This window comes from Salmo trutta, chromosome 16 (assembly GCF_901001165.1).
Source record: "Salmo trutta chromosome 16, fSalTru1.1, whole genome shotgun sequence".
NCBI classification, from domain to species: domain Eukaryota; kingdom Metazoa; phylum Chordata; class Actinopteri; order Salmoniformes; family Salmonidae; genus Salmo; species Salmo trutta.
Genome location: NC_042972.1, coordinates 26,256,089 through 26,278,026, shown reverse-complemented (window position 1 = coordinate 26,278,026; position 21,938 = coordinate 26,256,089). Strand labels below are relative to the sequence as shown.

At 40.6% G+C, this 21,938-nt stretch overlaps 2 protein-coding genes across 4 annotated transcripts; both read left to right on the top strand.

The window, feature by feature from the left end:
- Positions 1-3,831: 3,831 nt before the first annotated feature.
- Positions 3,832-15,116, top strand: LOC115150402 (purine nucleoside phosphorylase-like). Of its 2 annotated transcripts, XM_029693653.1 has the most exons (6): positions 3,832-4,325; positions 5,299-5,462; positions 10,219-10,322; positions 13,111-13,286; positions 13,511-13,701; positions 13,995-15,116. In XM_029693653.1, the coding sequence occupies exons 1-6, from the start codon at positions 4,303-4,305 to the stop codon at positions 14,210-14,212; spliced, it is 876 nt and encodes a 291-aa protein (XP_029549513.1). In that variant the 5' UTR covers positions 3,832-4,302; the 3' UTR covers positions 14,213-15,116. The 2 variants fall into 2 exon arrangements, with proteins under 2 accessions (XP_029549513.1, XP_029549512.1); XM_029693652.1 differs by lacking the exon at positions 3,832-4,325 and having other exon boundaries at positions 5,145-5,462.
- A 93-nt stretch (positions 15,117-15,209) lies between these two features.
- LOC115150401 (uncharacterized protein C20orf96) lies at positions 15,210-21,938 on the top strand. 2 transcript variants are annotated; one of them, XM_029693650.1, is made up of 10 exons: positions 15,210-15,540; positions 15,742-15,922; positions 16,099-16,235; positions 16,669-16,827; positions 18,555-18,654; positions 19,003-19,160; positions 19,252-19,353; positions 19,705-19,791; positions 20,008-20,136; positions 21,649-21,938. In XM_029693650.1, exons 1-10 carry the CDS (start codon positions 15,484-15,486, stop codon positions 21,688-21,690), a joined length of 1,152 nt encoding a protein of 383 aa, XP_029549510.1. In that variant the 5' UTR covers positions 15,210-15,483; the 3' UTR covers positions 21,691-21,938. The 2 variants fall into 2 exon arrangements, with proteins under 2 accessions (XP_029549510.1, XP_029549509.1); XM_029693649.1 differs by having other exon boundaries at positions 15,212-15,540; positions 20,008-20,126.

Here is a 21,938-nt window from a genome sequence, read left to right as displayed (position 1 = left end):
AACAGACTATGGGAGGTGCATGGTACGTTATAGAGCCATGACTACATGGAACTCTTTTTCACATCAAGTAACTCATGCAAGCAGTAAAAACAGATTGAAAAAAACTGATAAAAATACTCATTATGCAACAGTGGGGACTGTGAAGAGACACACACACAGGCACAGACACACGCATACACACATGATAACATACGCACTATACATACACGTACACATGGATTTTGTGTTGTAGATATGTGGTAGTAGAGTAGTGGCCTGAGTGTTGTGAAATGTAATGTAATGTTTTTTTTATTCTATATAACTGCCTTCATTTTGCTGGACACCTTGGCAGCAGCTAATGAGGATCCATAATAAATACAAATTGAAATATATCTGTGGAAGGGTATCAAGCTATTTCTAGCATTTTTAAAGTTTCCAAAAGCACAGTGGTCTCCATCACTGGGAAAGGTTAAAAAAAAATGGAACTACCCAGACTCTGCCTAGAGCTGGCCGTCCGACCCAACTGAGCAACCAGGCAAGAAGTACCTTGACCAGGGAGGTGACCAAGAACTCAATGACCACTCTGACAGAACTACAGAGTTCCTTGGCTGAGATCGGAGAACCTGCCAGAAAGAAAACAGTCTCTACAGCACTTCACCAGACAAGTGAACAGACAGAAGCCACTCCTGAGAAAAAGGCACATGACAGCACGCCTGGAGTTAGCAAAAAGGCATGTGAAAATCTCTGAGAGCATAAGGCAAATGATTCTGTGGTCTGATGAGACAAAAATTGTACTATTTGCACTGAACACAAAGCTCTATGTCTGGAGTAAACCAAGCACAGCTCATCACCCGTCTAACACCATCCCTACCATGAAGCATGGTGGTGGCTGATGCATCATGCTATGGGGATGCTTTTCAGTGGCAGGGACTGGGAGACTGGTAAGGACAGAGGGAACAATGAATGGAGCCAAATGCAGGTAAATCCTTGATCAGAATCTGCTTCAGAGTGCAAATGAACTTAGACTGGGGCAAAGCCAAATCCCAGACTTCAATCCCATTGAAAATCTGTGGAAAGACTTAAAGATTGGTGTTCACTACCGCTCCCCATCTAACTTAACAGAGCTTGAGAAAATGCTGCCAAACATACCCTCATAAAACTGACTATCCTACCGATCCTTGACTTCGGCGATGTCATTTACAAAATAGCCTCCAACACTCTCCTCAGCAAACTGGATGTAGTCTATCACAGTGCCATCCGTTTTGTCACCAAAGCCCCATATACCACCCACCACTGCGACCTGTATGCTCTCGTTGGCTGGCCCTCACTACATATCAGTCGCCAAACCCACTGGCTCCAGGTCATCTATAAGTCTTTGCTAGGTAAAGCCCCGCCTTATCTCAGCTCACTGGTCACCATAGCAACACCCACCCATAGCATGCGCTCCAGTAGGTATATTTCACTGGTCATCCCCAAAGCCAACACTTCCTTTGGCCGCCTTTCCTTCCAGTTCTCTGCAGCCAATGACAGGAACGAATTGCAAAAAATAACTGAAGCTGGAGTCATATCTCCCTCTCTAACTTTAAGCATCAGCTGTCAGAGCAGTTTACCAATCACTGTACCTGTACACAGCCAATCTGTAAATAGCACACCCAACTAACTCATCCCCATATTGCTATTTATCCTCTTGCTCTTTTGCACCCCTGTATCTCTACTTGCACATCATCATCTGCACATCTTTCCTCCAGTGTTAATGCTAAATTGTAATTATTTCGGCTCTATAGCCTATTTATTGCCTTACCTCCCTACTCTTCTACATTTGCACACACTGTACATAGATTTTTCTATTGTGTTATTGACTGTACGTTTGTTTATGTGTAACTCTGTGTTGTTGTTTTAGTCGCACTGCTTTGCTTTATCTCGGCCAGGTTGCAGTTGTAAATGAGAACTTGTTCTCAACTGGCCTCCCTGGTTAAATAAAGGTGAAATAAAAAAATAAAATAAAAAATATATAATTTAAACAGAACTGTAACGTTCGTTGTTATGGGTAGACCAAGGTGCAGCGTGAGCTGGGTTCATCATAATTTTATTTAAGGTGAACCAGAAAAAAACAATAAACAACGAAGAAAAGTCTTGCAGGCTTCTAACAGCTATACAAAAACAAGATCCCACAAAACCCCAGTGGGAAAAGGCTGCCTAAATATGATCCCCAATCAGAGACAATGAAAAACAGCTGCCTCTGATTGGGAACCATATCAGGCCAACATAGAAATGGAACATAGTAATACAAAATCTAGAATGCCCACACAAATCACACCCTGACCTAACCAAAATAGAGAAATAAAAGGGCACTCTATGGTCAGGGCATGACAAGAACGGGAGAAAATCCTAAAATCCAGATGTGCAAAGCTAATACAGACATACCCAAGATGACTCAAAGCCGCCAAATGTGCTTCTACAAATGATTGACTCATTGGTGTGAATAATTATGTAAATTAGATATTTCTGTATTTCATTTTGAATCATTTGCAAAAATGTCCACAAAGATGTTTTCACTTTGTCATTATGGGGTATTGTGTGTAAATGGGTGAGAGAACAAAATCTGTTTAGTCAATTTTGAATTCACACAAAATATGTAATAAGTCAAGGGGTATAAATACTTTCTGGAGGCACTGTATCATACAGTGAGCTATACAACAGCTTCTTAACGTGGGTCTTCTGTACGCAGTTTTATGATGGTGGCGTAACTAACCGTGTACTAGGCTAATTGCTACAGAGCCGGCTGGTGGACCTTCAAAAATACTTCTATAGGTCTTTCTAACTTTGGCTGGTCCACTATAATATTGTCACGAGAATTTTCATCCCAATGTTATTAACTCAAAACTCACTATATGCTTTGACCAATTCCCTGGGGGTTGTAAGGCCCCGGTTAATAGAAGAATTCGACAAAGTCCCAGAAGTCTGCAAAAGGTTAGTTCTTTATTCAGAGAGCTCTGAATATCATACAATGTACACAGCCTTTTATACCTAACATTTGGTCATACCATATGTCATACTCCTTACAAATGCCCCTCCTCTTCTTTAACACTGTCAATGCTTATTTACAAGTCTTCTCCATCACATACATTGCTTATCATATCCTGCCCCATGTTACATAATCTACTCTAAGCCCAATGGTTTCTCCCCTCCCTGGGTGGGGAGACCTCTTTCCTGTTATTAGTTTCACAGTGGTCACAAGTTGTCTGCTGTCTGTTAACAGTTTCCCTTTTCCTTTGAATGTCTTACTTACATTGCTAAATCATTAAGCTTAAACTTTTCCTACACACACACTGTCACGTCCTGACCAGTAGAGGGAGTATCTGTTTTTTAATTTTGGTCAGGACGTGGCAGTGGGTATTTGTTTTTGTATGGTTTAGGTTGAGTGTGAATATTGTAGGGGTGTTTGATTTATTATTTCCGGGTTTTGGTTTATGTTCTGTTTTGTATTTCTAGGTTCATTCTAGTTCTTTGTATTTCTATGTCTAGGTAATTGGGTGTTGGACTCTCAATTGGAGGCAGGTGTTTTTAGTTGCCTCTGATTGAGAGTCCTATATATAGGTATGTGTTTTCTTTGTAGTTTGTGGGTAGCTGTATTTCGCACTGCTGTGAGTATTAGCCTGTGAAACTGGCGGTCTGTCATTCTTTGTTTTCCTGTGTTCACATTTAGTTAATAAAATATAATGATGAACATGCAACCCGCTGCGCCTTGGTTCTCTCTACCCAACGACACCCGTTACACACACATTAGTACATTCATCTTATAATCACTCGGTTATACATTTTCAGGGTGAAATCATTTAGTCAAACCTTTAATCATATAATTTCCATTACAAATATATGATTAGGAGGGGAACAGAAAACGTGCTCAGCATCACCATCATTACCCAACTTAACTCAGAATTACATTACATTGGGCTTGACCAAAAACTGAGCCAAAGGGATTATACAGGAGGCGTAGCCAAACAAAGTAACTCAGTGTGGAGCTCCAATACAATTTGTCGCATGCACACAAACCCCTGACACCTCTCTACTAGAGTCTTATTTCTTAATGCTATTGGATGTGGAAGTGTTGTAACCAATCAGGGACCATATGACTACTCTGGAACCGGCAGAGTCTATTTAACTGGAGCCAGAGATACTGTCTTCATTCACACACCACTGTGTCCATAGGGTACTGTCTAGATCTACAGTACTACTACATCATAACAGATACAACATCATCAACCTCAGGCTTTATTTTTGCTATTTCAAGACCTACTGTACATCAACCACATAACCTTCAAAATGCACAGAAAAGATCAGATCTGGTAAGTCATTGCATTTTCCTTTACTGGTTTTTGGGTGAGTTTTCCGATGTGTATATTTTTTATAGGATTCAACCTGGACACCAGTGAAGTGCCAGCTGTTTTTGTGTGAAATCAAGTTGCCCTCATTACTTGAATGTTAGTAGAAGATTATCTGTCTTTAATGGATTTGTTTTGTTAGTAATTTTCTTTACTTTTTTGTACAGAGTAATAATATTCATGTTGTTTCATGCTGTCTTTAGTCTTCTAGTTTTATGCGTTCCGTGCTTTTGCCACATTTTATTGACAACTTTCACAGTTATTAGACATACAGTACTGAGGATGTAAAGAGAGACACAGTCTTTTGTATGGATTTTGTTTCTCGTTCTGCTTAGACAGATGAATACCTTTTTATGGCAATGAGTAGGATTGCGTGATTCAAGATTCCTGTAAGGCAACCCTCATGGTCTGGCAGACAGACCAGGACAACAGGACATCTCACTTATACTGAAGGTGTATCTGAGTATATACTATACCATGGTTGGGTTCAATTTGAAATTAAGTCAGTCAATTCAGGAAGTACATTTAAATTCCAATTCAAAAACTGAAATTAAATTCTCAATAAATTGAAAAAGAGAAGCTATTTGTTCAAAAAGCTTTTCCATTTTTCAATTTCAATTGACCCTAACCCTGTCCTACACACCCATAATGTATGATAAGTAAAATCACATGTAGTCTGGGATGCAAGCTATTCCAGTTCATGCTAATTCACTATAGAACATACAAGATCTGTCTTAAAATATGTCAGATTCTGTGTGGGAACTAAATTGTTACTGAGGGGACCATGTTAATAATAATAATAATGATTATTATTTATGCCATTTAGCAGACCCTTTATCCAAGCGACTTACAGTATTGCCCATGACAGGATAGTTATTGTTCCCAGCTCCCACTCTTTACAGTCTAAGTCAGTGTTATCCTTTTCTTGTTCCTTTAGTCATGATGACTACCAGAAGACAGCCAGCTGGCTCCTGTCCCAGACGCAGCACAGGCCCAAAGTGGCAATCATCTGTGGCTCCGGACTGGGCATGCTGGCTGATGCTCTCAAGTGCCAGGACTCCTTTCCTTACTCTGACATCCCTGGGTTCCCACAGAGCACAGGTGAGAAAAAAAATGTAATATGAAGAAAGAAAGAGATATGGGGAGTGGGAATGTTCACATGGCAGAAGTTTGTGTAACATACACTGGTTGTTACAATAAGATAGACAACAATGATCAACATAATATGCCTAACACACCACAATGGCCATTGTCATGGCATTGGCCTGTGGGTAAGGTTTATGACCCTCCCATAAATACCTTTCTCCCTTCCCTCTCTCTCTGACTCTACTAAAGGACTCTTGAATAGCCTTTGTTAAACATAGAGAGTCTGGGAACATTAACCTCCCTGGGCAAGGTGGGACGCTTAGTCAACAGCCAGTGGAATCGCGTGGCGTGAAATACAAATACCTCATAAATGCTATAACTTCAATTTCTCAAACATATGACTATTTTACACCATTTTAAAGACAAGACTCGTTAATCAAAACGGCTTTACAGAGAAAGCAAAACATTAGATTATGTCAGGAGAGTACCCTGCCAAAAATAATCACACAGTCATTTTCAAAGCATGCATATATGTCACAAAAAACAAAACCACAGCTAAATGCAGCACTAACCTTTGATGATCTTCATCAGATGACACTCCTAGGACATTATGTTATAGAATACATGCATGTTTTGTTCAATCAAGTTCATATTTATATCAAAAAACAGCTTTTTACATTAGCATGTGATGTTCAGAACTAGTATACCCACCACAAACTTCCGGTGAATTTACTTAATTACTCACGATTAACGTTCACAAAATACATAACAATTATTTTAAGAATTATAAATACAGAATTCCTTTATCCTCTCGAGGGTATGTGGGACGAAATCGTCCCACCTACTCAACAGCCAGTGGAATCCCGTGGCGCGTTATTCAAATACCTTAGAAATGCTATTACTTCAATTTCTCAAACATATGACTATTTTACACCATTTTGAAGACAAGACTCTTGTTAATCTAACCACACTGTCCGATTTCAAAAAGGCTTTACAACGAAAGCAAAACATTAGATTGTCAGCAGAGTACCCAGCCAGAAATAATCAGACACCCATTTTTCAAGCTAGCATATAATGTCACATAAACCCAAACCACAGCTAAATGCAGCACTAACCTTTGATGATCTTCATCAGATGACTCTCCTAGGACATTATGTTATACAATACATTCATGTTTTGTTCAATCAAGTTCATATTTATATAAAAAAACCAGCTTTTTACATTAGCATGTGACGTTCAGAACTAGCATACCCACCGCAAACTTCCGGTGAATTTACTAAATTACTCACGATAAACGTTCACAAAAAACATAACAATTATTTTAAGAATTATAGATACAGAACTCCTTTATGCAATCGCTATGTCCGATTTTAAAATAGCTTTTCGGCAAAAGCACATTTTGCAATATTCTGAGTAGATAGCCCAGCCATCACCTGCTAGCTATTTTGAACCCCACCAAGTTTGGCCCTCACCAAACTCCGATTTACTATTAGAAAAATTGGATTACCTTTGCTGTTCTTCATCAGAATGCACTCCCAGGACTTCTACTTCAATAACAAATGTTGGTTTGGTTCAAAATAATCCATAGTTATGTTCAAATATCCTCTGTTTTGTTCGTGTGTTCAAGACACTACCCGAAGGGTGACGCGCCTGACGCGTTTCGTGACAATTTTTTTTTAAATATTCCATTACCGTACTTCGAAGCATGTCAACCGCTGTTTACAAACAATTTTTATGCGATTTTTCTCGTAAAAAAGGGATAATATTCCAACCGGGAAACCCTGTTTTCGTTCAAAGACGAAAAAATAAAAACATGGTGTCGCCTCGTGCACACGCCTGTCTCATTGTTCTCAGATCGACCACTATCCAAATGCGCTACTGTTTTTCAGCCAGGGCCTGCAAAGGCATCATTCAGCGTTTTGCCGCCTTCTGAGAGCCTATGGGAGCCGTAGGAAGTGTCACGTTACAGCAGAGATCCTCAGTTTTCAATAAAGAGAGTGTAGAAGCCCAAGAAATGGTCAGAGAGGGCACTTCCTGTAAGGAATCTTCTCAGGTTTTTGCCTGCCATATGAGTTCTGTTATACTCACAGACACCATTCAAACAGTTTTAGAAACTTTAGGGTGTTTTCTATCCAAAGCCAATAATTATATGCATATTCTAGTTTCTGGGCAGTAGTAATAACCAGATTAAATCGGGTACGTTTTTTATCCGGCCGTGCAAATACTGCCCCCTACCCTAGAGAGGTTATGCAATCGCGGTGTCCGATTTTAAAATAGCTTTTCGGCGAAAGCACATTTTGCAATATTCTGAGTAGATAGCCCGGCCATCACGGCTAGCTAATTTGACACCCACCATGTTTGGCCCTCACCAAACTCAGATTTACTATAAGAAAAATTTGATTACCTTTGCTGTCAGAATGCACTCCCAGGACTTCTACTTCAACAACAAATGTTGTTTTGGTTTGAAATAATCTATAGTTATATCCAAATACCTCCGTTTTGTTTGTGCGTTCAGGTAACTATCCGAAAGGTGACGCGCGAGCGCATTTCGTGACAAAAAATGTCAAAATATTCCATTACTGTACTTCGAAGCATGCGATTTTTCTCGTAAATAGCGATAATATTCCGACCGGGCGACGTTGTATTCGTTCAAAGATTGAAAGAAAAACATGGAGTCCTCTCGTGGACGCGCACTCCAGTGTCACTGTTCTCAGCCTGACCACTCACAAAAACTCCTGCTGTTTTTCGCCCAGAGACTGCAGAGACGTCATTCCACTTTCTGGCGCCTTCTGAGAGTCAATGGAAGGCTTAGAAAATGTCACGTTACAGCAGAGATGCTGTATTTTTGATTGAGATGCCATAGAAGGAGAACAAATTGTCAGACAGGGCACTTCCTGTATGGAATCTTCTCAGGTTTTGGCCTGCCGTATGAGTTCTGTTATACTCACAGACACCATTTAAACAGTTTTAGAAACTTTAGAGTGTTTTCTATCCAAATCTACTAATTATATGCATATTCTAGTTTCTGGGCAGGAGTAATAACCAGATTAAATCTGGTACGTTTTTTATCCGGCCGTGCAAATACTGCCCCCTAGCCCCAACAGGTTACAAGTGGGGGGAAAGGAACCATATTTCGGTGATAGAACCAGTTGAAAATATGCATTGGTACTTAATGAATATGATGTCGTTTCCGTTGTCATCTGAGACATTATGACTGATGACAGGACGACATAAACTGTATCTGGGATAGTCTACACATTGTAGTTATCAGATTCACATGGAATTGTTGTGCAAATGAAATGTTTGAATATGAAACTATTTGTGATAAGATTAAATGTAATTTTAGCTTCCAAATGAGAGAATTGGGTTTTCATAAGGTTAGAGCCCTGCTCAATCAGTGGCCCGCCCCTGTGAAGAGACATCGGTTATAAACTATGAAACACACCTTTCTCTCCCTCCACTATATAAGCCCTTGACGAAAATGTAACCTCCTGTTCCGAGGACGATAGGAGGACGGGCCATACGTTAAAAGGGAATAACTTGTCAACTACAGAACTAAGCCAACCTCAGCGTGAGCGTTGGTTGTGAATGGTATGAACTTTGAACTCTTATTCACTAAAGAAGTGAGACCTCCTAGCCGTTGAGTTAGCAACAGCAGCTGTAAACGTGGGCTAGGAAAGGACGGACGACGTATCCAGTCTAACACACAACAAAGATACTACAACGTATCCAATTTACCACCAGAGACATTCTTCCGAGGACAGGAAGATCTCTGTTGGCCAACACGGCCAGCATCTACGACCAACACATCAAAGCACAGCTCAGAGAAAATATTAATTGCATTTTCCACATTCTGTATATATGTAATTCTGTGTGATTAGTTAGGTATTTAGTAAATAAATAATTAAACCCAATGTTGTATTGCTGATTCAACTTGTTAGCCAGGGTTCATGAAGACAAGCAAGAATTTACAACTTTCAGATGAGACTGAAATAAGGTGACGATTAATATTGACTGCTATTGATGTAAAATATTACTAGGTCTTTCAGAGTTTATTCGGAAGATAACAGCTCTATAAACACTCTATTGTGGTGCCCCGACTTTCTAGTTAATTACATTTACATGATTAGCTCAATCAGTGTCACGTCCTGACCATAGTAAGTGGTTATTTTCTATGGTAGAGTAGGTCAGGGCGTGACAGGGGGTGTTTGTCTATGTTTTGTATTTCTATGTTCAGTTTCTAGTTTTGTATTTCTATGTTGGTTTTGTTTGGTATGATCTCCAATTAGAAGCAGCTCGTCATCATATCTCTAATTGGAGGTCATATTTAATCTGATGTTTGTCCCACCTGTTTTTGTGGGTGATTATTTGTGAGTAGTGTTTGTTTCTCCTCTGCGTCACGGTTTGTTGTTTTGTAAATTTCAGTTTTTTGATGTATTGCACAGTTTCACGGATTAAATAAATATGTGGAACGAAACACACGCTGCACTTTGGTCCGCTCCTTTTGACAGCCGTGACAAATCAGGTAATATTAATTACAGAGAAGGGATTTTATAGAATAGCATGTCATATCACTTAATCCGGCATAGCCAAAGTCACGGCACCATGATGACATTAACTTGGAATCTTTGTTATGAAAATAGAACAGTCAGCTTTAAACATAGTGAACAAGTTTAACGGCGATGTTAAATATGTGATTTTGGACTGTTGTTGATGTGTGTGTGTGTGTGTGTGTGCATGTGTGTGTGTGTGTGTGTGTGTGGCTTCACAGTGCAAGGACATGCTGGCAAACTGGTGTTTGGGGAACTAAAAGGAAAGACGTGTGTTTGCATGCAGGGCCGTTTCCATATGTATGAGGGACACTCACTCTGTAAGGTCAGTACCATATCACAGCGATCAGTATCGAGAAACAATGAGTGTTAACGCACATCCCAATTGGCACAAATAGATGAAAAATAACAGCTGTTACTGTCCACTCAGGGAGCAAATATTACTACCAAGACACACACCATATTAGGAACTTCCTCATTCCTCATCAACCCTCACCCTTCCCCTGGTCATCTCTCAATCATGCACTAATCAAGCGTCGCCCCTCCTCCTCAGTGTGTGTATGTGTATATACACTGCTCAAAAAAATAAAGGGAACACTAAAATAACACATCCTAGACCTGAATGAATGAACTAATCTTATTAAATACTTTTTTCTTTACATAGTTGAATGTGCTGACAACAAAATCACACAAAAACAATCAATGGAAATCCAATTTATCAACCCATGGAGGTCTGGATTTGGAGTCACATTCAAAATTAAAGTGGAAAACCACACTACAGGCTGATCCAACTTTGATGTAATGTCCTTAAAACAAGTCGAAATGAGGCTCAGTAGCGTGTGTGGCCTCCATGTGCCTGTATGACCTCCCTACAATGCCTGGGCATGCTCCTGATGAGGTGGCGGATGGTCTCCTGAGGGATCTCCTCCCAGACCTGGACTAAAGCATCCGCCAACTCCTGGACAGTCTGTGGTGCAACGTGGCGTTGGTGGATGGAGCGAGACATGATGTCCCAGATGTGCTCAATTGGATTCAGGTCTGGGGAACGGGCGGGCCAGTCCATAGCATCAATGCCTTCCTCTTGCAGGAACTGCTGACACACTCCAGCCACATGAGGTCTAGCATTGTCTTGCATTAGGAGGAACCCAGGGCCAACCGCACCAGCATATGGTCTCACAAGGGGTCTGAGGATCTCATCTCGGTACTTAATGGCAGTCAGGCTACCTCTGGCGAGCACATGGAGGGCTGTGCGGCCCCCCAAAGAAATGCCACCCCACACCATGACTGACCCACCGGCAAACCGGTCATGCTGGAGGATGTTGCAGGCAGCAGAACGTTCTCCACGGCGTCTCCAGACTCTGTCACATCTGTCACGTGCTCAGTGTGAACCTGCTTTCATCTGTGAAGAGCACAGGGCGCCAGTGGCGAATTTGCCAATCTTGGTGTTCTCTGGCAAATGCCATACGGTGTTGGGCTGTAAGAGGAACTTGAATCTTTTTTCCCTCTCCACTGCATCCATGTCGATGTGGATGAGGGTATGCTCTCTCTGCTGTCTCCTGTAGTCCACAATCACCTCCTCGTTGACAATCAAGGGAGAGGTTATTTTACTTGCACCATTCACCTCAGCCCTGTAGGCTGTCTCGTCGTTGTTGGTAATCAGGCCTAGCACTGTTGTGTCGTCAGCAAACTTGATGATTGAATTGGAGACGTGCTATGCAGTCATGGATAAACAGAGTACAAGAGGGAGCTGAGCACGCACCCTGTGGGTCCACCGTGTTGAGGATCAGCGTGGCAGAGCAGTGGTTGTTGCCTACCTTCATCAACCTGGGGTTGGCCCGTCAGTTGCACAGGGCAGGGTTCAGATCTAGGGCACTGAGCTTGGAGGGCACTATGTGCAACTGGGTTTTTGACTGTACTTTACATGCTTATTCGATGCTAGCTACATGCTTTGTTATTGTGGACATCATGCATTTAGCTAGCTTGCTAATGTCGAGTAACAGTAGATCTGATGCCCCTGCCAATGTGAAAAATCATTGTAATGTAGCCTACAGCTGAATGAGCCAAAAACTAAGTCAAGTGCAGTTTTGACCATACTATACAGGCTTGTTAACATGCCTGTTAGTATTTTATGGGTTTTCAGTCTCAAATTGGTAGATTTAGTTTATTCACTTCTTGATCAGAGTCTTGATTGAAAAGCCATGAGCAAAGTAGTCTCAAGCTCTACCATTGTTTCAATATGGCTGCAACCACATCTCTCTCAACTTGTGTGAGGCGCTCGAAAAACGTATAATATTCTAAAAGCATTTTCATAACATCACGTTCAACAAGGTAACCTAACATTGACATGTAAAACAATGTTGTTGGTTGATTTGAGTGTTTCAGTTCCACTTAAAATTCCACCCCTTTTTTTTTCTTGAGGAGGAATGTTAGTGGAGGATTGACATAGTTCCTAATATGTATGCTCTATTGCTGGTCTTTAAATGGTATGATTCTAGAGCATTATTATAGAAAAAAACGAATACAGGGGGAAATACACTCACTCACAATTTAATATTAATATTTTAAGATTATAAGCATGACGTTTCATCCCACCAGGCCTTTATCAGGACCTTGAAAGGCTATGAGAAACAGTAGAACTTCACACGTTTCCACAGCCACAGCTCTGCATTTGTTCATTAGATGAACAAACCTGCATGATGTTGACATGCGCTGCTCTCATGCATGTCAACATAATGTATTACTACTGTAGAGCATTGCTAGGCTATTCCTGACTCTGTTCAGATTGAGATTGTAGATAAGCGATTCCTCCTTTAGGATAGTTAACTGAGTCCATGGTTATGTTTTAAATTGCACTCTATTCCCTACATAGTGTACTACTTTGGCCAGCGCCCATAGAGTGGTGCGCTATAAGTAGTGCACTATTTGGGATTAGGGTACCATTTGAGATGCACCTGTGGTGGCAGAATTTGGGGTGAGCTGTTGTAACATCTCAAGGGATATGTTCTGTGTTGTGTTGCAATTTGTTTTGGGTTAACCCTATACTTTTCTCTCTCTCCTTGTCTCTTTCTTTCTTTCTCTCTTGCTCTCTTTCTTTCGCTCTTTCTCTCTCTCAGACTACCTTTCCTGTGCGGGTATTTAAGCTCTTGGGGGTGGAGACCCTGATTGTGACCAATGCAGCAGGCTCACTGGCAGACAGCTACCAGGTTGGGGACATCATGATCATCAAAGATCACATCAACTTCCCTGGCCTGGCTGGGCTCAATCCCCTCAATGGACCCAATGATGACAAGTGAGTGAGATCTTCTAGTCTAGGTCAGTGGTTCCCACTTTATAATGGGTCCTACTAACCAATTACCACAAACAACCTCAAAATACCAGGAACGACATCTAAGAGCCTTTGGTGCTGTGTAACCCTTTAGTGCTGTGGTTCAGTAGCCTACATGCTTCATTAGTCACAATTCTCTTGTTTGAACATATTTGAACAACACATTCATATTGTTTTGTGTTGACCAGGTTTGGTCCCCGGTTCCCTCCCATGTCTGGTGTGTATGACAAGGACCTGCGGAAAATAGCCTTTGACCTCTGTAAGAGCATGGACGTCTCTCAATTTGTCCAGGAGGGGGTTTACTGTATGGTGGGAGGGCCCAACTTCGAGACCATCGCAGAGGCCAGACTTCTTCACAGACTAGGGGTGGACGCTGTGGGTAAGAGAACTAGTACTTGTTCACTTCCAGATAGATTATAGATTCTAGCATGGTCCCAGATCTGTTTTTGTTCTCTTGCTAACAGTGCCTGCTAGATAGATTTGTCTATTTAAGTGGTTGGTGATTGTTGCCATGATAAGATATAATTTTAGGGCAACATTTTATAAGACATCTGAGATATGCTTTGTGCATTAGACTTATATTACTTCATAAACATGTAGGTCCCCACTCTAATGCATTCTAGTATGTAGGAGTAGCAGTAGGTGTTTTTATCTTCTCTCTTCTCCTCATAGGAATGAGCACAGCACCAGAGGTGGTGGTAGCCACACAATGTGGCATGAGGGTGTTTGGCCTCTCTCTCATCACAAACAAGTTGGTCAAGAGCTATGACGACACTGAGTCAGTCAACCACGAAGCTGTTCTGGAGGTCAGCAAACTGCGCTCGCAAATGCTGCAGACGCTGGTCACCGAGCTGGTCAGCCGGATGGACATCAACAACAACGCGGTCTGAACTGAAGAGACCAAGACGAGATGAGACACTGAAACCTGTCGACTTGTCAAGATGAAAACATTCAACATTCCACAGCGACCCGACCAATGTTACATCTGAAATGGCACAGTATTCCCAATTCAGTGCACTACTTTTGACCAGAGCCCATGGCACCCTATTTCCTATAAGTAGTACACTATAGGGTGCCATTTCAGATGCACAACAAGAATCTCAAGAGGATTTGACAAAATCACTCAAAATCTTGCAGCTACTGGCCTATTATGCAAACATGGTGCCCAGGTCATTGTCTTGAATATTGTTTGGGTTAAATCAACAATAATCTCATCTGTTCAGTCTGTAAATATTGTACAAAATTGTGTAACTTTATACTGTCATTTGTATTTTGTGATATCACAACTGATGTTTATCTGTTGTATATTTTTTATTTGTTCTGTAAACAGGTTCTCTCAAATGGACAACTTTTTACAACCTGTTATTTTTCAGCTGTATTAACTCATCTTTCTATCCACAATTATGTGCTAATACTTGTTCACAGATAATAAGATAAAACATATAAAAGTGAAAGATTTATAATGCAGCTCTATGTATGATGAAACATGACGTATTACAAATCAATGTCACATATTCAGATAATTTTATAGATGAATATAAATGTGCACATTTATATTTAAGATATTGCAGAATGGTGCTTTTAATTCATGTAAAATACAATCTGTACTTTAATTGTATTGTTACTCAACTTTTGTCGGATATTGAGTACGGATTGCACCGTCAATCTGCGATGCTTTATCACATTAAACACAATTCTTCCATAATAGGTTTTTATCTCATTTCAGAGAAGTGCAAATCTCTGTGTCACACCAACTTGCTAAATTTGTATTTACTATTTTTGTTTGCAAATAAATGGTTGAACTTGAATGTAGACTAAATGCAAGCTACAAATGAATACAGGCAAAATATTGCCTGCTACGTATGTTTCTCTCTCGGACCCGCGCTCAGCCTTTTCGGTTACCCAAATTCGAATCCAGAATGTTTCGTCCATAGCTTCGTCCATGTTCCAGTAGGTGGCGGTCTTTTTCGACGTCGATGTGGTTGCTATGACGAAGAGAAGCATTACAGAACATTCCGGAGTAACATTTATGTTATGCAGCTAGGCTACAGATACATTTGCAAGGTTGCAAGTCGTATTTAAATTGCAAAAGTTAGAATGACTTATGCTGCAAGTTCAGCTTTGGAATCAATTTATTACGACGTATTGATGTAAAAACATAATGAATGTACTGCCAAACCATCTTGTCAAGTCACTGAAGGAAGATTTCAAGAAATTGGTAAGTCCTTTGTCATGATGATGAGCACACACGCACACATTGATGAGCACACACATGATGAGCACACACGCACACATTATATATATAATACACATACATACATATATAGAAGATAGAGACAGAACCATAGACAGACAGAGGCAAACAGACATGACACACACACACAGACACACACAATACATAGTAGTAATATCTGTTTAGGATTACAGCAAGTGGGAGAGATGCAACAGGAGCAAGACAGAGCCCCCTCCCTGGGTGATTTTGCCCCCACTGCCCAACAAGACTACTGGCTCACCAAGCGAGCGTTATCCAGCCACAGGGAGAGAGGAGAGTGGGACCTCCTCTGCCACCCATAACTTTTTTTCAACAACCGACAAGCCAGGTAAGCTATCAACTCACCTTTGAATGTAAAATATGTTAAATTGAGGAGATTAGGTTGACACATGCTGGAAGGAAAAGATTCACTGAATGAAAATCCAGCTTCATATGATTCAGAAGGCATAAATTGTCAATGGGAAATTAATTAAAATGGTTGACTTCCTGTTTTGCCTTTGACAGGGAAGTCTCGCCCCAACACTGGCCATGAAGAGTCCACTGCATCATCTATGGGTCGACTCTCTCGACGGAGGAGGAACGAAAGAGTGAAGCTGGACCCCATCACTTTGAAGAAACAAGAAAATATCAAAACACTGAAGGTATTTATAGCCTATATCACAAGACATTAAATAAGTGATCAGTAAAATCCTCAGCTATTGAATAGTAGAGACGTTCCTGTCATCATGTTCAGTTGATAGCCACAGTCAACCACTAGAGGGAGTAATACGCCATAAGAAATAATCCATGGCAGTAATAGATTTAGACCAGCGGTGTCAAAATGATTACATGGACGGCATAGTTTCTGATAGTTTTTATTATTTCCTTTTAATTTGTGTCCAATTAAGACAACCAGGTGAGGGGAGTTCCTAACTAATCAGTGACCTTAATTGATCAATCAAGTACAAGGGAGGTGTGATTTAGAGACAAGTTATAAAGTGTGCACCAGACCACAAGATCTACACTTAAAACACAATACTGCATAAATAGGAATTTCATTTTACCTGTAAATAAACAAATAACAACCACTTTCAGTTGCTGATTATGTCGAGGAAGAAGGCCCTAGTGGAGCTGGAGAAGCACTGTGCATTGCTGCAGGAGAGCAACATCCGTACGGCCGGGGAGATAGACAGCACAGACAGACAGTCAGTGTCCAGTGCCAGGGAATTCCTCATCCGGCATGACACATTAGGGGTGAGAACATAGAATCTATGTCATTCTATTCCTCTATATCTGCTCCATTGAGGACAGGACACACTTGTGTCCTAGTACCTAGTACTCACTCAAATAGATTGGGCAAGCACCTCACTGTCTATTCTACTGCACTCGTATGTAACTGTATTCTCTAGATATGATAGAACTACAGAAGTACCAAGTATACTGTAGATATGATAGAAGTACAGAGTATCAACACATCACACACAACACAACACCATCAGCTGTAACAGTCAGTTAATCCAGCGTTTCCCAAACTCCAAGGGGTGCACATTTTGTTTTTTGTCCTAGCACTACACAGCTGATTCAAATAACCAACTCATCATCAAGCTTTGATTATTTGAAACAGCTGTGTAGCCTAAGGGGAAAAAACAAAATGTGCACACTTTGGGGTCCCCAGGGCTGAGTTTTGGAAACGCTAAGTTAGGCTATAGATCACCATCAGCTGTAACAGTCAGTTAGGCTATAGATCAACATCAGCTGTAACAGTCAGTTAGACTATAGATCACCATCAGTTGTAACGGTCAGTTAGACTATAGATCACCATCAGTTGTAACGGTCAGTTAGACTATAGATCACCATCAGTTGTAATGGTCAGTTAGACTATAGATCACCATCAGCTGTAACAGTCAGTTAGGCTATAGATCACCATCAGCTGTAACAGTCAGTTAGACTATAGATCACCATCAGTTGTAACGGTCAGTTAGACTATAGATCACCATCAGTTGTAACAGTCAGTTAGGCTATAGATCACCATCAGTTGTAACGGTCAGTTAGGCTATAGATCACCATCAGTTGTAACGGTCAGTTAGACTATAGATCACCATCAGTTGTAACAGTCAGTTAGGCTATAGATCACCATCAGCTGTAACAGTCAGTTAGGCTATAGATCTCCATCAGTTGTAACAGTCAGTTAGGCTATAGATCTCCATCAGTTGTAACGGTCAGTTAGACTATAGATCACCATCAGTTGTAACAGTCAGTTAGGCTATAGATCACCATCAGTTGTAACAGTCAGTTAGACTATAGATCACCATCAGTTGTAACAGTCAGTTAGACTATAGATCACCATCAGTTGTAACAGTCAGTTAGACTAAAGATCACCATCAGTTGTAACAGTCAGTTAGACTATAGATCACCATCAGTTGTAACAGTCAGTTAGACTATAGATCAACATCAGTTGTAACAGTCAGTTAGACTATAGATCACCATCAGTTGTAACAGTCAGTTAGACTATAGATCACCATCAGTTGTAACGGTCAGTTAGACTATAGATCACCATCAGTTGTAACAGTCAGTTAGACTATAGATCTCCATCAGTTGTAACGGTCAGTTAGGCTATAGATCACCATCAGCTGTAACAGTCAGTTAGACTATAGATCACCATCAGTTGTAACAGTCAGTTAGGCTATAGGGCACCATCAGCTGTAACAGTCAGTTAGGCTATAGGGCACCATCAGCTGTAACAGTCAGTTAGGCTATAGGGCACCATCAGCTGTAACAGTCAGTTAGGCTATAGGGCACCATCAGCTGTAACAGTGTGAGACCTTTCTTTATGTTATCTCAGAACCTGACATTCTCCTTGAGAAGTTCAGACGTACTAAGACTCTTGTAATGTAGTAAACCAATACCACCATGTGTACCATTATGTAGAAGCATATTATTGGTACCCTGAATAAATAAAGTCTACCCTATTTCTCTGTAAGAGTTCTATAGCTGCGTTCAACAGCTGGAGCCACAGTCAGATGGAGCAGGCCAAGACAGAGCTCCAGAAGGCTGAGACTGCTGCAAAGAATAGACTTTGGGGTAAGTGGTGATATTATAAATAATGTAAAATGCAGAGGCAACAAAAAGTTCCGTTTTTATTAATTGAGATGCCTTTGGCAGAGTGAGAATTATAAATCATAAGCAAATATAGTAGTACAGTAAGTCAAGTGTGCTTGTAAATTATGAATACTCTTGTTTTATAGTAAATGTGCCTGTGAATGCCGATTTTAAATATTATTGTTGTGTGTGTGCATGTGTGACAGTGCAAGGAAAATCTGGTCGATTGGTGTTTGGGAACTCAAAAGGGAAGACGTGTTTGCATGCAGGGACGTTCCCTCATTTATGATTGAAGTGTCTGGGTAAGCCCTTGATGTGTTACCTTGCCAGGTCTCCATGAGCAGCTGAGGGAGGTGAAGGCAGAGCTGGTGAACGCCCAGGCGGAGCTCCACACCCTGAAGACCTACAAGGATAAAGAGTACCCCGTCAAGGCCCTGCGCATTGCCGAGATAAAGAGAGAGATTGAGAAACTCAAAGAGACACAGCAGGTCAACAGGTCTCTCAATGGCAACTTCCTCCAATAGAACGCAATAGGCTGTAGTCTCATATGTTGTGTGCTGTTCATTCCTGTGGTTCCAGGATGAGAATGAGGACGTGAACTTGCTGTGCCAGACAGAGATGGTGTACCTGGAGAGACGATCCCAACACGAAGAGCAGGAAGTCCTCTCTGTCATAGCAAAGGTAGGATAGGATTTACTTCATTGTTCCTCAGGGAAAATTGTCTTGGACACACAGCACTGCTGTATACAAAAATAAAAATAAACATTTATTATCACACACTCGACACAAACATAATACATAGGATACAAATCTCTATAGTTCTTTTTGGATGAATGATTCTCACTTACCGCTAAAATGTTTTATACAAACATTCAGTAAGTATCAGCATAGGTCTATTTCTGAAGCGTATCTGGATTATAAGTGAAAATAACAGTGGAGGTTTTTTTGTAATGAGCTAAAGTCAGACTTTATTGGCAGGGGTAGATGTTGACACCATTTGTCATGGCTTTACTCCTTTCTCTCTGTTTTCAGCAAAATGTTTCATATATTCCCTGTGTCGTCAAACTGATGGCCGCACATAATCAGACGATAAAGAAAGAAATTGGAATCCACAAAAAGGTTTGGTTAATAATTACGAAAAGTTCTACCAATTTGATACTTCAACTAGTCATAATGGACTCAGACTCACTCTAACTCCATACAGGTCATCATCAACATGTGAAAATAACCCCATTTTTATTTTTTTACCATGGCATTATCGGAAAATGACTGTAATTGAAAAGGTCTTTTTTTCTTCCTTTTCTGTGTCACTCACTCATGCTTTCAACATTTCAGGAAATTGCGGAGCTGGAAGATAAGAACAGAGAGCTGATTCAGAGTGTCCAGGAACTGCAAATATCACGGACCAACATCAGGAAAGACATCTTCCAAGACGTTTTCCCCAAATCAGATAAGTATGTCAAGGTGATGGAAGGCACTTTACTGTACACTGCTGCTCTTAATAGGTTGTGTGATATCACTAATCCATGCCATGAGGGTGGGCACTTTAGACAATCTGGCTTTGGAAAAGGTTCTTGAGGGGGGCTTTAAAACACCCATCAATAACCTTTCCTGAAGACACATTGTCTAAAGTGCATCTCTAAAACTAAAACAATTACTAATGATAATTTACTTGCCTTCTTTTCTTTAAGAAACTATTACCAAAGAGTAGTACATTGAGAACTCTAGGCAAAGAGTATGACAATGTTATAATACCAACCATATACTGTCGATACCCACTGAACTGTTGGCTTGTTTATCTATCTGACATCTTATCAGTGTCACAAAAACATTTAGACAGAACTAATAGACATGTGACAGGAATTTAACCTCTTCCTTGTTCCATCAAAATCGATGTCTCGGAAAGAGTAATGGGGTATCACCATCTAATATTACCCAGGGTTGAAAACAGACTTGTAGCGCCATCTTAAATTGAAATGAAGAAGCACAGCAGAGCCCTGTGCTCACAGAATCCCAGTCTGACATTAAAGGTTAATAAGGTGCTCAAATTTCCCCCCAGCCTGCTCCAAAGCAAGATGACACTCCACGCTGTAGACCATGAAAATCCCTCATACATACAACTCATCAAATATTCAACTATAAAATGTTCCCCTCTGGGGAATACATTCATTTCACGTGACATTTTATATAAGGGAGATTTAATGTTGAATTAGGGTATGGCGAAATTACAATGTTTTTGGTCAACATCCAGAATCTCACTTAGCAATGACAACTTTTTAGCACTGACATGTTTTAAGCCTAAGATAGATAACTATAAATATGAAGTTGAACTGTAAGTGCAGATGTTCTATATGGAATTAGCTGTATTGACTCCGACTGATTCAAACTCATCATTTTCCAGACTGGTAAATAGCGAGTCCACACAGATACAACTGATTTCTCTCACTCTAGTCACTTTTGGGGAGAAAGTATGTTTATTTAAACTTACATGTTTTTTTTCCTTCTTCCGTGATATGATACAGTCTTCCATAGGGAAACGGCCGCCAGCTTGTTTATTCTGTATTTCAGAATTACTTATGGCAATGGGAGATGTTACTTTCCATTAATTTGTTCTCACTCAGATAGGCCATTTTTAGGATGGAAAATGTAGGTCTTAAACATCAGAATTGAAGTGGCCTACAGTACATCTATCATAGGATGTCAATTGGGGAACACACTTGATGTGCATGTACTGTATCATTTTGTGTGCAATGTTTATTTGTTCATTAGGATTGTAGGTAACCATCAAGAATAGCCAATACTTAATCATCATTTCATTTCTGAAGGGCACTTTGTAATGACACCAAAATACTTTCATCCTTATGGCATTAAGCCTTCACAAGCAATTAACATTTCCAAATGTATACTAAGTATGTACATAAGGAAAAGGTGCTCAGTGTGCATTAAGGTTCTAAATGTGTGCTGTGTTCATTCCAGATGCACCCCGGATATGGAGGTGACCTTAAACATCCCTCGTGAGGAGTGGCTCCCCATTTAGATGTGTGACAGACTAGGAGAGACACGACTTGTGTGTCGCTCGGCTGCATTTAAACCTGCTGGGCTCTTCTTGGCATAACCCCAGAATTTCTGTTATACTGAGTGCCGATCTTCTCCTACTAAAGTGCCCAATCTTCTTAAACCAAGTTCTGCATTGTAATACCAGTCAACTGGGGCCAATAAACATTTGTGAACATTTCTAATAAATACCTCCATGGTTCAATTTCAAA